This window comes from Schistosoma mansoni, chromosome 4 (assembly GCF_000237925.1).
Source record: "Schistosoma mansoni strain Puerto Rico chromosome 4, complete genome".
Taxonomy (NCBI): Eukaryota; Metazoa; Platyhelminthes; class Trematoda; order Strigeidida; family Schistosomatidae; genus Schistosoma; species Schistosoma mansoni.
Genome location: NC_031498.1, coordinates 21,724,823 through 21,739,712, shown reverse-complemented (window position 1 = coordinate 21,739,712; position 14,890 = coordinate 21,724,823). Strand labels below are relative to the sequence as shown.

General features: G+C 32.0%; 1 protein-coding gene across 1 annotated transcript in view; it reads right to left on the bottom strand.

The window, feature by feature from the left end:
• Smp_041820 (serine/threonine kinase) overlaps positions 1–14,433 on the bottom strand; it is a gene marked incomplete at both ends in the record, with an annotated part of 47,698 nt that extends 33,265 nt beyond the window's left edge. Inside the window, 2 exons of the mRNA XM_018797193.1 lie at positions 9,131–9,187; positions 13,870–14,433. Coding sequence (XP_018652259.1) covers positions 9,131–9,187; positions 13,870–14,433 — 621 coding nt within the window. The remainder of the gene's footprint in view (positions 1–9,130; positions 9,188–13,869) is intronic.
• Between the last annotated feature and the right edge of the window lie 457 nt (positions 14,434–14,890).

Below are 14,890 nucleotides of genomic sequence, written 5' to 3'. Positions count from 1 at the left end.
CATTTTCTCCTTATTACAAGTTTTGAACAATAAACTCAAAGATTTAGTTAAGAAATTTGATACTCTCAGAATTTAAAGTTTGAAATTTTAAGCTTTAGTTTACTATTGAAACAAGTCTTGACCAATTAAAACTCTATACTAATTAGGATGAAAAATATCATGTTTTAGAAAAACCCTGTTGTTATTTATAATCTTTACACAAAAGAAAATTGGTTAGAATAGATTGCGACTTCTTATCAGTCTATGCTACTATTAATTTGCTTTCTCAGAAATAGAACTCAAAAGATGATAATTGCATAACATTATGGGTTTGTGGAAATGGTGAAATTTAATGGTTTATATCGCAAGCTGACCTTAGCTAAACGATCACAAAGCTAATAATGATCATGGGCTCACTCACGACTTATTTCAAGAGAGAGGACATTGCCGGAATTCTGGTAAAAAGCCGTGACCGGTGCAATTCAATAATGTTGGGCGTGAGGTTTTTACCCACCTATGGCATTGTAAGATGGTTGCACAATGTTGCTAATTGATCGAAGTTAGGGATTTTTAACACTTGATGATGGATCAGTGGCCTAAAGGTCCTGGGTCCGATCCCCAGTGAGATTGTGAATGCATACTATCGAGCAGTTCTGATACAATGGGGTAACCAGAAGTCACCAAATGAAAAGATCACTTGTTATCAATCAGAAATCTCCTAAAGGATAAGTAAGTGTCACTGGTCAAGAAATGGATTCATTTTCTAAAAGGTAAAAATGCATGGATGTAAATAATTGTTTGTTTATTAAGGTAATTCAGTAACCTAGTGAACTTTCTCCTTCACGTTTGTCTTCTCGCTCAGCATCAAGTAGGAGGTTTGGATATAAGAAGTTTATGTAGCAGCATCGATCTCGGATGATGCGCACCATAATAAGTCCCATGGTTCATTTCGTGATGCAAAGTTAAACAAATTGCATAGTAATTATATATTGTCGTTTAGGCATTGAGCAAAGACAAATAACCTGTATTTCTAAAACAAGGATGTTTACAAGATATAGCATATATACTTCTCTCGTACAAATCACTAGTCGGTAATTATTTTGTTCTCATATTCAAAAGATAGCGACAGAATTGTAAACTTCACTGGAAATCCCATGGATACTAGCAGATTGGATGGCTAATGAAATCCACACACGAGCACAAAATAAACTTGTTTAGCTCTCACTAACTTCCGCTACCTGTGATGCAGGAGTGAAGAAAAGGTATAATTTGCAGTAGTTTGTTCTGTACTTCAATAAAACTGTGATGAAACATGGCCTATGACATATGTATACTGCAGTCAATTGATAATAGATGTATCTTCAAAGCCTTATGTCCATGCGTATAGGGGAGTCTACAAATGAGTAGTGTTAGGATTAGGGCTAGGGTAGTTAGCATTAAGAGAAGAAAAAGTTAAGTATGTTAGTGAAAGATTATTAATTTTTTTGATGTGTTACGCATACCTAGCCATCGCTTATTGAGACACATAATTCTGTCTGATATTGAATCCAACTAAAGAACAAATGTAGCATTCACTATATAAGATATTATGTCAGCCAAGAAAGTCATAGATTCAAGAACTCAATTCTATCGAAAGATACAAAGTTCCAAGTTGAGATTCAGCAAAGATAATAGAAATCTGTCTATTGGTTGAAAACATTCAATGAAACGATTGAATTATAACAATCTGAAAGATGGTAGTTTGATCATTTATCTTTCAATTAAATCCTGAATTTTATTATCATTATTATTATATACTTCTCTTTTTCTTCTTTCTTGCTAACTATATTCTCAATGTTACATACTACTTACTATTACATTTACCACTTCATTACTTAAACTTATTTGTTCTTCCTTCATCTTGTTCATTTTTTCGCTAATTTGACGTATGATGAAGAGTGACCAGGACAAAATAAGGCAGATAAAATTTACTTATTATCCTATCAGGTAATATTGTTATACTGTTCTTTATGATCAATTAACCGACAGTGATGACAAAAACATCACCGACAAACGGAATTTCTTTAAAATAATTTGCATAACTCGTTATTCTTGTGAAAGGTTTTTTTTACTTTTGGTTACAGTGAATAAAAGGTTGAACAGTGTTGTGAAAAAAAATCCTCCAAAAGATAAAACTTGAGGTCAATTATGTAAGAAAGATATACATTCACTTCTGTCTGTCTGTTCAGAAGTGAATTAGTCTAAAAGATCAATTAAGAAAACAAGAACACAAGTATAAAAGTTAGTAACTAACGCTATAATAAATGATAAATCAGACAGCATGTGTGAGTCACTTATACTTAAAATCTTATTCGATGATAAATATTTAGATTTTTTAAACTTAAATCAGACCGTTCAAAAACTGAACTATTGGAAAATAAGTGGGAATAAAACACTAAGCACAGTTGTCCTAACATGCGAGATCGAACCGGGATCCGGTTTGTAATATGACGATATATGAATTGCTGTCTCTACTTTAGTTTCCTAAAGATATATATATATATAGATATATATATATATATATATATATATATATATATATATGCGTGAGGATTTGTGGAGATTAGTGCATCACTAACTGATCCCCGATGTGGTCGTGGATGAGCACTATCGAAGAGCCTCACACTAAAATAAAACAAATGTTCAGAGCTTCCTGGTTTATGTTCAATGGTTATCCAATTATAGATAGTCTGTGGTATATAATTTAAAATTCAACGATCTTCAGAAACCTCTCATACCACTGTTATTAATTTTAGCTGGATATGTTTGCAGTGATGAGTTAAAAACGATTTACCTCACGAGTTAGTATCAGTTAGGAAACCTTTTAACATTTTTAAGAAAGTGATTGGACAGTTGTTTCATTCTAGGGGATGAGTACCCAATACAGACTCCGTCCATGACTGGATCCAAGACCTTATTGGGGTGCTTAGAAGTAAATACGCATTAGTCATCAATAAATGTTCATAAGAAACTGGAAAAGATACTTTATTTCTTCTTGAAAATACAAACAAGTGAAAAATTAACCACTTATCAAAGAATGTACTAAATGATAAGAAAAACTGGGAATTGGAAAAAAGTTGAAACTTTCTTCCTAGAAAAATGATTTCCTATGCCATGTACAAAAATGGCAGTTAAATGAATTTAATAGAAAGAAAACAAGAGCGTATAATATTGAAGCACAAATAACAAACAATGCAAATAATAAAGAACAAAAATAGATGATAACTATCGAGTTTTCGACTCTCCTTCCACCCTTCATTCCTATTGATAAATGATTACTTTCTTTCTAATCCATTTTTATATCTATCGAATCGAATATTGTTTAAATGTTCCATGAAGTGAATGCGATAGACAAATAAATTTTTGTGTTTTTCTTAATAAAAAAAACTAATTAAGTTTCCAACAGAACTAGTTTTATTTTCTAAATTTAAACATTCCATATCCTAGTTTGAATGTGTGTGGAAGGGTATGTATGATATATGTATAATGTATACATGTATAAAATATGCAGTGTTTCAGTAACCACAAAGTGATTATAAACCGTAGTACTTCATGAAAAAATAACCTATCAACTTTCCTATCACTTTCCCACTCGTACACTCTCATCCACAGACACTAACTTTATTTCTACCCACTTATTCACTTACTTTTACTTACCCAACTACCTACCAACAATTAACCCTATCGCTCGCTCGTTTCCCTTAACATATGATCACTTTATGATTGAAAGTAATGAAGTGAATCATAAACACAAACACAGCTGTACAGTAAACATGAATACATGTTGTGTACATATACAATGAATAAATAAATATACAAAGAAAAAAGAAATCGATTTCCAGAAAAAAGAATACTTTTAACAATAAAAGCAACGCGTATATAAACAGATGCACAGACACAAAAGCACACACATCAACAACAACATTGGATCGATAAAAAATGAACATATGACAAAAAGAGAATGGAAAATAATAAACTATGATATAATACTTGGATATCAATAACGTGAAATCACAAACCAATGTATCTCTATGGGTTCAGTAGCTTAGTTGAATAGTATGGTTAGTGTTTTAAGTGGACATTACTGGAATCAAGTGTCAGTATGGATGTACACATCAACAATGAACTGATGTCCAAATGACGAATTTCAAAGAGGATGAAAAAAAACATCTTAGATCCCAGTGTTGGTTAGCCAAATACCAAATATGTTGAATTATATCATAATACTGTTAGAAAAAGAGACCAAGACTGCATTTCATTTTCAACGTTTTCATCTTTTCTTCAAGTATCGTTAAATAACAAAACAGTCTCATCCTATTTATAAACAATTCTATTTTTTGTTGTTGTTAAATAAAAGATAGTCACTCTTAGGCGACGTATAGTGTGGCAAATATGTACACTGGGTGAAGCTGTCTTGTTGGATCAACACGATGAAATGAAAATTATCAAGACGAATATGAACTTAGTAATAATAATTCTATCAGTGATAATAAAGCTAAGTAAAAACATTAAACAGCGAGAGAGGAAGAGAGAGAGAGTATGATACAAAAAGAATGGATGGATCTTTGGAGTGGACTAAAAAGTGGGCGCACCAACATTTTTATAATTTATCATCGTAGGCTGAATAAGAGAAAAAATTAATTCTGATAACTGAAAAAAAATCTCTCTCTTGGAATACTACAAAAGTTAGAAGTCAATCACAACAATAAGAGCATATTCTTTTTTTATATTCCATGAGATTTTAAACATTTAGAAAAATTGAAGTCAGATATTAACATCGTTAAATACTGGCTCAGTGGCTTGGAACTTAAGTGTTTGCGTGCAAAGTCGTTGATGCATACTGCTCGGGAGCCTCATACTAGAATGAGACGACCGTTCAGTTCTTCCAGGTTTTTAATGATGGTCTAACTTAGATCAGTTCGTGGTTTTAAGGAAATTTAGAAAATAGTTGTGCTATAAAATGAAAGTATACACAAAATAGAAATAAAAAGTAGGATAAACTTACTTGTAAAAGAGTTATTATTTGTAGGTATAATTACCAAGGTTTGACTTTATAATTTCGAACTAATTGAGAATTGTGTAGATTGTCACTAAATAATATATTTGTAATATCCCAATAAGTAAAAAATAGATTTTCTGACATTTCGTGACTCAGTGTAAGCCATTTCTTCAGAGAGCAAATAACCAAATCAAAATTAATTCAAGTTTAAATAGTACAACGGAACAACACTCGTTTGGAATACGGGTTTTACAACCCCTCTAAATGGACCATACATTGGTTATTCCATAAGATAACTACTCAGTTATCAAGTGCAGGTCTATTTACTTAGCTATAGGTCACAAATATTTTAATATGTATGTGAAAGATAACGAGACTAACCGGCTGTTCAAACAGAAGTGAGATGGGATTCGAACTAGTAACTTGTGAGTGCTTTAATCGTATAACAACCCATCACTCTATACTGAGTCACACCTTATACTTATTTGTAGTGTTTGATAAATTGAACTATTAAATTGTATACCTGACATATGCTGTTATTTCGATTTACGGACATAATAAAATGAATAATGTATAAAAATACTTTTATTTATATTTATGCGTATGTATAAACGTGCTTAAATTTGGATTTATAATATTGTACGTAAACGTGTATGCGCGACTACTATGGAATTGAAATTTCTATTTAAAGAAAATAAATCAAGGTATATATATACAAATACAATTCACATGGCAAATTTCTGCTGATTAACTGTTAAAAAAGGAAGAACTAAGAAATTTTCTCAACAGGGAAAACGTGAATAATGCACAAATGAATGTTACTTTTCTCGTTCTCTTTCTTACTAGCTCAAGTAAACTGTCAGACTACACAATTAAACAGTATAATAAATCAAGAGTTCAGCATCATTACCATCAACATTGTCTTTCGTCATACAAATATGTAACAGATAGATGGTAATAATAACTAGAATAAAACAAATTGTACGTAATTTAAAGGATGAAAGTATACTGTACTGACGACCTTTAGTGACCCTAAAGTGACCTTAGCAAAGGAGAGCCAGATTCTAACCAAAAAAGGTTGGGACTTAGAGTTAACAGATAATGTTAAGATTAAGACTATAGTGAAAGAATGCTTTGTTTTCATAAGGATGAATATTTATAAAGTCAGTTCTTTAGCTTCGAACATTAAGAATCGTCAAATTGCCTTGAAAGATCCAAAATTCATTATCTTCTTTAACATTACCACGTTCATCAACCTTTTAAGCGTCTTGGTCACCAAATATTGATAGGTTTTACTTAGTTCTAAATGAGATAAAAATTATTCGTTTTGAATTCCGCACCTATCTTAAATTTGGCTGATTCGTCGGGAAAGTATAGTTTACTGTTTAAATGTATTAATTTAACAAATCATAAAGTAATGACTGATAAATAGTGGGAAATAGTGGACTTCTAGTATAAAAGATAGATGACTTTCTAATAAACAAGTTATGGTTTCAAATTCAAATTCACCTACTTACAATTTCAATCAGTCGGTTGCATCGTAAGACCTGGTACCTATTTACATCAGCTCAAGTTATCATACCTCATTAGCACAGAGAGATGAAATTGTTAGGGTAAATCCCAGAATAGCATAGGTAGTAAAAGTATTCGTGGTGATAGAAAAGTTTAGGTATCAAAGATACGATTCGAATAGCAAGTATAAATTAGTGAAATAAGAGAAATTTAGACAGTCGATTAGTGTTCTGTTAATCGTTAGACTGACATAATCTGGGGAAAAACTAGTAGCTGGTACGAGAAACACCAAGATTCACACGTTGCAAAAAACGAAGAGAACAAAAAGTGTTGACAGAAGTAGATTTATTTCACCATGCAAAAAAAAGCAAACGGAGATAGCTTCAACTAAATATACTTATTTATATATATTGATTTTACTGACATTTGATGACTGGTTGGCGTACATATATAACCGAAATAGATGAAGCATAAAAATGGATTTTATACAGAATTAGTGCAAAAATGTATGCTGTATGTTACATTAGAACAAAGCAAAAGGTACGCTGAACAGTTAACCCAGTGGGATTATAAGAAAAACAGAATTAATGTTGAACAGGAATCATACAATGTTTTAACGTGGTCTTGTATACCCTTTTTTATCCCATTTTAACACAGACACAAATTAGATATTCCCATTTTTGTAAAATTTAGATGAAATCCATATATTGGTAAATGAATTAGACATTATTTGATCTGATTATTATTATGATTATTATTGACTAGGAGGTAAACAATAGAATGAATTTAAACTATAAAAAGGGATCAGCATAAAACCACCAAGCAAATTTTCATTATTATTCTAGTTATCATAAACGCAAAGAAGTGTACAATATGGCTGGATAATAAATATATTAATATTATCTAGCATTGCATAGCAGCAAAAGAATATGAATGAAGTTTTACTCTTATGAATTATTAATTTGCTGCTTTAAAGTTTATTGATACAATTATTTCTTTTTAGTTTAAAATAAATCAAGTTTTATTCAATGTAAAAGAGATATTCTTTTAATTGATCAAACCTATCCATCTACCATCATAGTGATTTATACAAAATAACATATTATTGATTGAATAACATTCAGAAATTATTGATATTAGAAGATAATTGCATAATATTGTGAATTAATTAAAGTTAGAAATGTAAACCATTGAGTGTGAGGGTCAGTGGTCTAACAATTAGCTGCTCTTTACAAGACTTGAAGGTGCTAGTTTCAAGCCCTGGTAGGATGGCGGATTTAAGTTGTTAGAAAGTTTCATACTAGCACAAAATAGCTGTACAACACTTTTTGATTTTTAATAGTTATCTAACTAAGATCAGTCAGGTGATGATAAATATAGAATGAATATAATACTGAATAATTTGAAAAAATTCCACAATCAATAAAACTCAAAATACATTTAAAAAACACTGACTTAATTCAAGTGAAAAATGCTTCGATATTGACACAGTAAAAAATAAAAGCTCATGGTTATCATCACCAATGAAAGTAGACCATCGTCAAACTGATTGAATGGATTGTAATTACTTTACAAATACATGTAGTTGAAACAAAGTGGTTCAATCTAAAGAGGATAGGTTTTACAACCACAGAATGGCACATTTAAGAGTATAGGGGAAGTGATATTGGTTGTTGCTTCGTTCTAACCTTCGACAATCAAACAGTGCGTATCCTGGAGCACTACATTTAGGGCTTATAACAGCGACGCATTGATGATATTAAATAATGATGATATTATAGAAGGAGAGAGTGACTGATTGTCTTGGCGCAACATGGGACTTCAATATTCTGGGATTGGTTTCATGAAAAGGCTAACGTGGATGAGTACACACTGTCGATTAGGAGATTCAAACAAAGATGAAACAATCATATATCATTAGTACTGGTTTAGTTTTCAACAATTCTTCAGCTTATTTTAATTAGTGATAAAAAGATTTTCAATTATTTCGGTGATTTTTTCTTGGATGATGGAATGACCGACTTTTATTATGGTCATCTCAATAAAATTTAAACTGGTACAAGTAACATTATATTGTCTCTAGTGAATGAGATCAACACTAGACGGTAGTTCAATGATTAATATGACTAGCAACTGATGAATCGCATGTTCCGATCCCCTCCACCAATTACGATTTAAGCAACAGAACAGAATTACATGCTTTTACATGAAAGGTGTGGATTAGAGTCAAGTACACGAATTCGTACCCAGGTGAATGAGTTAATAATAATAATAATAATATCAGTCAAATTCACTTTAAAACAACATTCATAAACTTCATATGTATGAAATTATTTTGATACGATTGGAAAATAAACCACTTTTTTTATTCTTCAAGCTAGCAGGCAGGGTATTGGTACTTTTAACTACTACAACAATAACAACTACTTATAATACTTATTAGTAGTATACACGCAAGAAAGAGGTAATGTAGACTGTATAAGAGTGTATGTGTACCACATAAAATCATGATAATTATTTTAGTAAAACTATTTATTTCTAATGATGTAATAATTACCAATACAAATAATGATAATAAATAAACAATAAAAATTCACTTACTTGGCCCAATAAATCCAATTTGGCGTAAGACTCGAGTTTTCCAAAACCAATTTCCGACTAAATAATCAAAGTAATAATAATGATAATAATAAACACAACAGTACACAAACTTGAGTATCAAAAATGTTCGGAAAAAAGAGCGATCATATGTATGTGGGTGGAATAACAGAATAAAACATCAATATAAACTGACAAATCTGAAAACATACCACATATATAAACACTATAGATACAGGGAATAAACATGATACCCTGAAAGTTGAATTATTTTCTTAATGTTATTATTAAACAAACAAAAAGTAGATTGACACAAAAAGTTAATTAAGAGTGTAAAAAAACTAAATAATCATGAAAATAATAACACAATAACTGCATGAAAGAAATGCACAAAATACATAAGATTTCTACACCACAAAAATCCTATCCTAGATAATTGTAAATTTAATGGATAAATAGAGGTACAAGCTAGGAATGAATGAGTAATTGTATGAGTTACTCTTTTGGAATTAGAACCTATCTAGTAATAGTAACGCATATATCAAGTGTATGTATTTCACTGAAAGCCATACGGTTTGTATGGTAGGATTCGAACCTGAACCTGAATCATTGGAAGCCATATGTTTTAACTAACAAATCAATAATCAACTGACTATATCTGGGATTGGTTTTTATAAGCAGTCAGAGTAAGGTGCATAAAAGATTAAAAATGGATGTGTATTTTCTTAACCTAATGTCGGACAATCAAGAGTTTTGTTAGAAAAAATAAACCAGATTATTAAGAGATTTATTTTGATTATACTACTATTATTCAATTTAACTATGATGTAAAAAATATTAGAGATTATTTAAAAGTATTTAATACATTATCTAAACTGTTTCAGTCGATAAAAATTTATCATTTTGAACGATCTTTTTTTCCGCTGATAAACATTATGGTTTAAATTTAATAGAAATCCTTCACTAAAAACACAGGTTTACGTAAATCGGTTTTGGGTAGAGCGTTTAATGTGTGTGTGTGTGTGTGAGGGAAAGAAGGTAGTAATATTAACTGTCTAAACTGAAATAACCTAAGAGACGTCCAAACACAAGGAACTACTGATGTTTAAGGTTGAATTTAAACCACCAAGTCAAATGTTCGAACTTCGTGCCCTACCTACTTCAGTTTGAGCAGTTATACAGTATCAATGATCCTAATATGCACGTCGAAAGTGTTACCCAAAGCCGATTTACTTGTACCTTGACTTGAAGTCGAATACACAAATTTTTACTTGATGAATGAGTCAATAATAGTTTCAAAAAAATATATCATTGTAAGTAGATTTTGAGAAAGATTAATGTGTCCATTTGTGTAAGCAAACTATTAAAAAGTACTAATTAAGAATATATATATGGTTGAATACTCTTCATAAAACAAAAATGGGATAGTTATACATCCCAGACAATGAATGAGCGTTGCGCAAAGTCGTGAATTGATTAAAGTTAGATATTAACATTATTAGATGATGACTTAATAGTCTACATGTTACACTTTAATACCCAGTAGTCAATCACTAAAATGACCAAGTGTTGAGTACGATACACTAGATGAATATGAATGCGCTGAGAACAACCTCATTCTGTGTTTCAACATGATCGTATCAAAATGTGTGATAAGTTTTATTTCTACCAATTTCACAACTGTTATCGATTTGTGATATAGCGTAAAAACCATTCAATACAAACTGATCGGAGTTTAAATTGTACCATACTAATTGCAACCCAGAAGTTCTGATAGTTAAGAGTTCACCTTGAGGCCTGAAGGTTCTGCATTAAACCTCTGATGGACTCGTGGGCGGATACTGATGAGCTGAGTTCCAAACTAGGACGAAGCAGCTGTCCATTACTCTCTGGTTTCAATGGTATCACAGATGAGATCAACCTCTATTAAATTTCTCTTCAACTAAACTATTATTATACAAATAGACAATAATAAATGTATCGTTGCTGAGGAGTCCCACAATGGGACGAAACGGCCGTCCAGTGCTTCCAGGTTTTCCATAGTGGTCTGGCTTCAGTTGACTCATGATTTCAAATATATATAACAAATGTATTATTGGTTAATAATTCAATAATTATTCATCCTTCTGTGTTATGGAATACTTTAAATAGCTGATAGATATAGAACAAAATACGATTATCGACTGATAGCTACTAGCTAATGCACCATAGATGTATGTGTACAGACTATGACATACACAATTTATGCACGTGATTCGCTACATGAATTTTGAACAAAGGAAGCGAACAACAACAAAAAATGAAAAATATGGTGAATTCATGTTAATAAAATAAACGAACTTTACAAGGTGTGAATTGATCTTTTTCATAAAAAAATTACTTCTTATTTGCATACATTCAAAGAGAGAGAGAGAGAGAGAGAGATGGTGAAATAGAAGTATTTCTACTTCTGGTTTTGATTAATCAGACTACATCACTGCCCCAACAACAATCCTATTGGGTAGTCTGTACAAATGTTTTGCACTAATTTGCAAAACATTCCGTTTAATGTTTCCCACTATGAGTTCAGTTACGTTTAAAAAAGGTGTATAAGTGTCGCATTTGTCAAATGTGGTATACTGATATTAATATAGCACAATGGATCACTGTTGATACACTGGATAAGATTGAAGAAAGGAGGAAGGAGAAGGCAGCTATCAATACCAGCCGAACAAGAGCAGAAAAAGCCAAGGCACAAACCGAATACACAGAAGTAAACAAGCAAATTAAGAGGAGCATTAGAACCGACAAACATAAGTATGTGGAAGACTTAGCAATGACGGTGGAAAAGACTGCAAGATAAGGAAATATGAGACGGTTGTATGATACAACAAAGAAACTCGCTGGAAATTACCGTAAACAAGAACAACCAGTGGAAAGTAAGGAAGGCAAGATAATCACCAACATTGAAGAACAACGGAACAGGTGGGTAGAACAATTCAAAGAACTCTTGAATCGACCAGCCCCATTGAACCCACCCAACATCGAAGTAGCACCCACGGACCTCGCAATCAATGTTGGCCCGCCAACAATTGAAGAGATCAGCATGACCACCAGACAAATCAAGAGCGGCAAACCAGTTGGACCAGACAACATTCCAGCAGAAACATTGAAGGCTGATGTAGCAGCAAATGCAAAGATACTCCACATTCTCTTCAGTAAGATTTGGGATGAAGAACAAGTACCAACAGACTGGAAAGAAGGACTTTTGGTCAAAATACTGAAGAAAGGCGATCTCAGAAAGTGTGATAACAATAGGGGCATCACTCTTCTCTCAACACCAGGAAAAGTCTTCAACAGGGTGTTGTTAAACAGAATTAGGGACTCTGTAGACGCCCAACTTCGAGATCAACAGGCTGGATTCCGTAAGGATCGATCGTGTAATGGAAAGGAAGGCCGAGGACTGGGTGGGTTGGAGAATGCTGGTCGGCGGCCTATGCTCCATTTGGAGTAACAGGCGTTTGGAACGATTAAGACAAAGATATGTGGGTGGTGACCTTGGTTAGATTAGTAATCCACTCATTCACAGTAAGCCCGCCCACACTTGCACTACTTACTTTGGGTTATCACAACAGCATGTGATTTGTTAGGACTTATACAGGTAGTCAGTAGGACTTGTTTTTTATGAGTACATTTTAGTACCGTCATAAAAAAATAGAAATGACCGATATTCCAAGTTTTAAATCCATTGAATATTCATCGACTAACGAAAATCAATGTACACTGGTAGGTTATAGCATGATGCAATTTGTTAGTCATGTTTATTTTGTCTTACAACTTAATGATTTAAAAAAATGTTGTCTAATGTGTTGAGAAATGTGCTTAAATAAATGAATCTATGTTCCTGACTCCAGAACAGCACATGAACAAGTATATACATATCATATTGATCAGTCGAAGTACTTTTTCCTTTACACAGATGTGTACCAGTGAGCACTCAGTGTACAATATTTGTAGGCCAACAATCATTGTGCATCTTGATATCACTGATATCTATTCATTAATTTGATCCCTTTTGGGAATTCTATCTAGTTGTTCTAATCAGGTATGACAAATTGGGCCAACGTGCATCTGTGCCAGACTCCATGGTGATGATGTCTGTCTGTCTGGAGACTAGCAATATTATCGGAAATGGCTCAGAGTAGAGATTGTAGCTTTATTTCTTCATAAAAGTGAGAGGAAATCCTTTAACTGAAATAATTCCTTCTGAATTATATTTCTACTGAACTGTATAGCCTATTATATCCCCATTTCAATTCGACCTTAGCATAGATATAGATATGATCATGTAAGTGACTACTTTATCGTTTAACTTCACAAGGCTTGATAATTTTACTAACTTAGATAACACAGATGACATAGTCCTGTTTGATAAACATGCCAATGAAATCCAGTCTTTTGAACGTTATGGGGTAAGAACAGGTGAATATTTGAGATGGGTTTCTTCGCTCCAATATGCAAAATTTGGCTTTAAAACTCATCCGTGTCATCAAAAAAATTCAAAATTAATGGTTTGGATTTTAATATGCTTATTAATTTCACAGAAAATGCAAAAACCTGTCCAGTGTAAGCGGATTAAAAAGTAATTAAATATATATTCGATTATCTTAGTATGAATTCGAAACTCAATTATATACAAGTTCTGTTTTTATAAATTTTTAACTATTAAAAATAGCCTTAAGAACATTGACAACTACACTTACTAGTGAACATCGACGCTCACGTCTTGACATAGGTTCTTCTAAAAATTGTGTAGCTCTATGCCATAAGTGCGGTGGGAGATTAATACTTGCTGGTAAAGATAAACGATTTGATATTGAATTGCCAACTTTATTATCAAATGATAATTCTTCATAAAAATTCCCATTATCTGGTGTTTGCATTAAACCAAGTCGACGAAGTCTATTTCTAGCATCAATTGGTCGTCGACGAACTTCAGCCAAACCAGCAACTAGATCAGCAGTTGTTGTTCCAGTTTCATCAGATGCTTGTACAACAGCTGCTGCAAGATGTGGACCTAATTGAATTGGTAAATTCAAAGGATCTTTGACATGATTATATGAATTCATAAGTTTTTGTTGATTAGAAGATAAAGATTTTGTAGAAGTAGAATTTTTTAAATTCTTTTCAGTATTACATGATTGAAATGTTGTCAATGAATTGAATTCTTCACTTTCAATTTCTTCTTCTTTTATTGTAGTACCGACTACAATACGTGACGTATTATAACCATCTACAGAACTCCAAGGTTTATTAATACCATTCATTGTGAAAACTGGACTATGATTAGTTGTCGATGATGTTATATGTGGTGACTGATGAATATGATCATTATTTGTTTGCATGAAATTATTATTGTTATTACTACTACTATTATTATTAGACATTAGTAATTGATGTTGTGAATGTTTACTACTGTTCGTAGTAGTTAGTAATTTCACTGAATTATGATTTATTGTTGTTGTCATCGCCGTTAATGAACTAATAATATCTGGTATATAATTATCATAAACAGGAGATTCATCGATTGACGGAGTAGAATTAATTTGACAATTTATATTACAAGTATTATTTAAATGATTACTATTTTGATCACAGACATTGCAAGTTTCATTTTTATGAATACACGTATTATTATTATTATTATCACTACTATGATGAGTTTTATTGTTAGTAGTAATATTTAATGATTGACTAATAGTAGATAGTGAATCTGGATTAAGT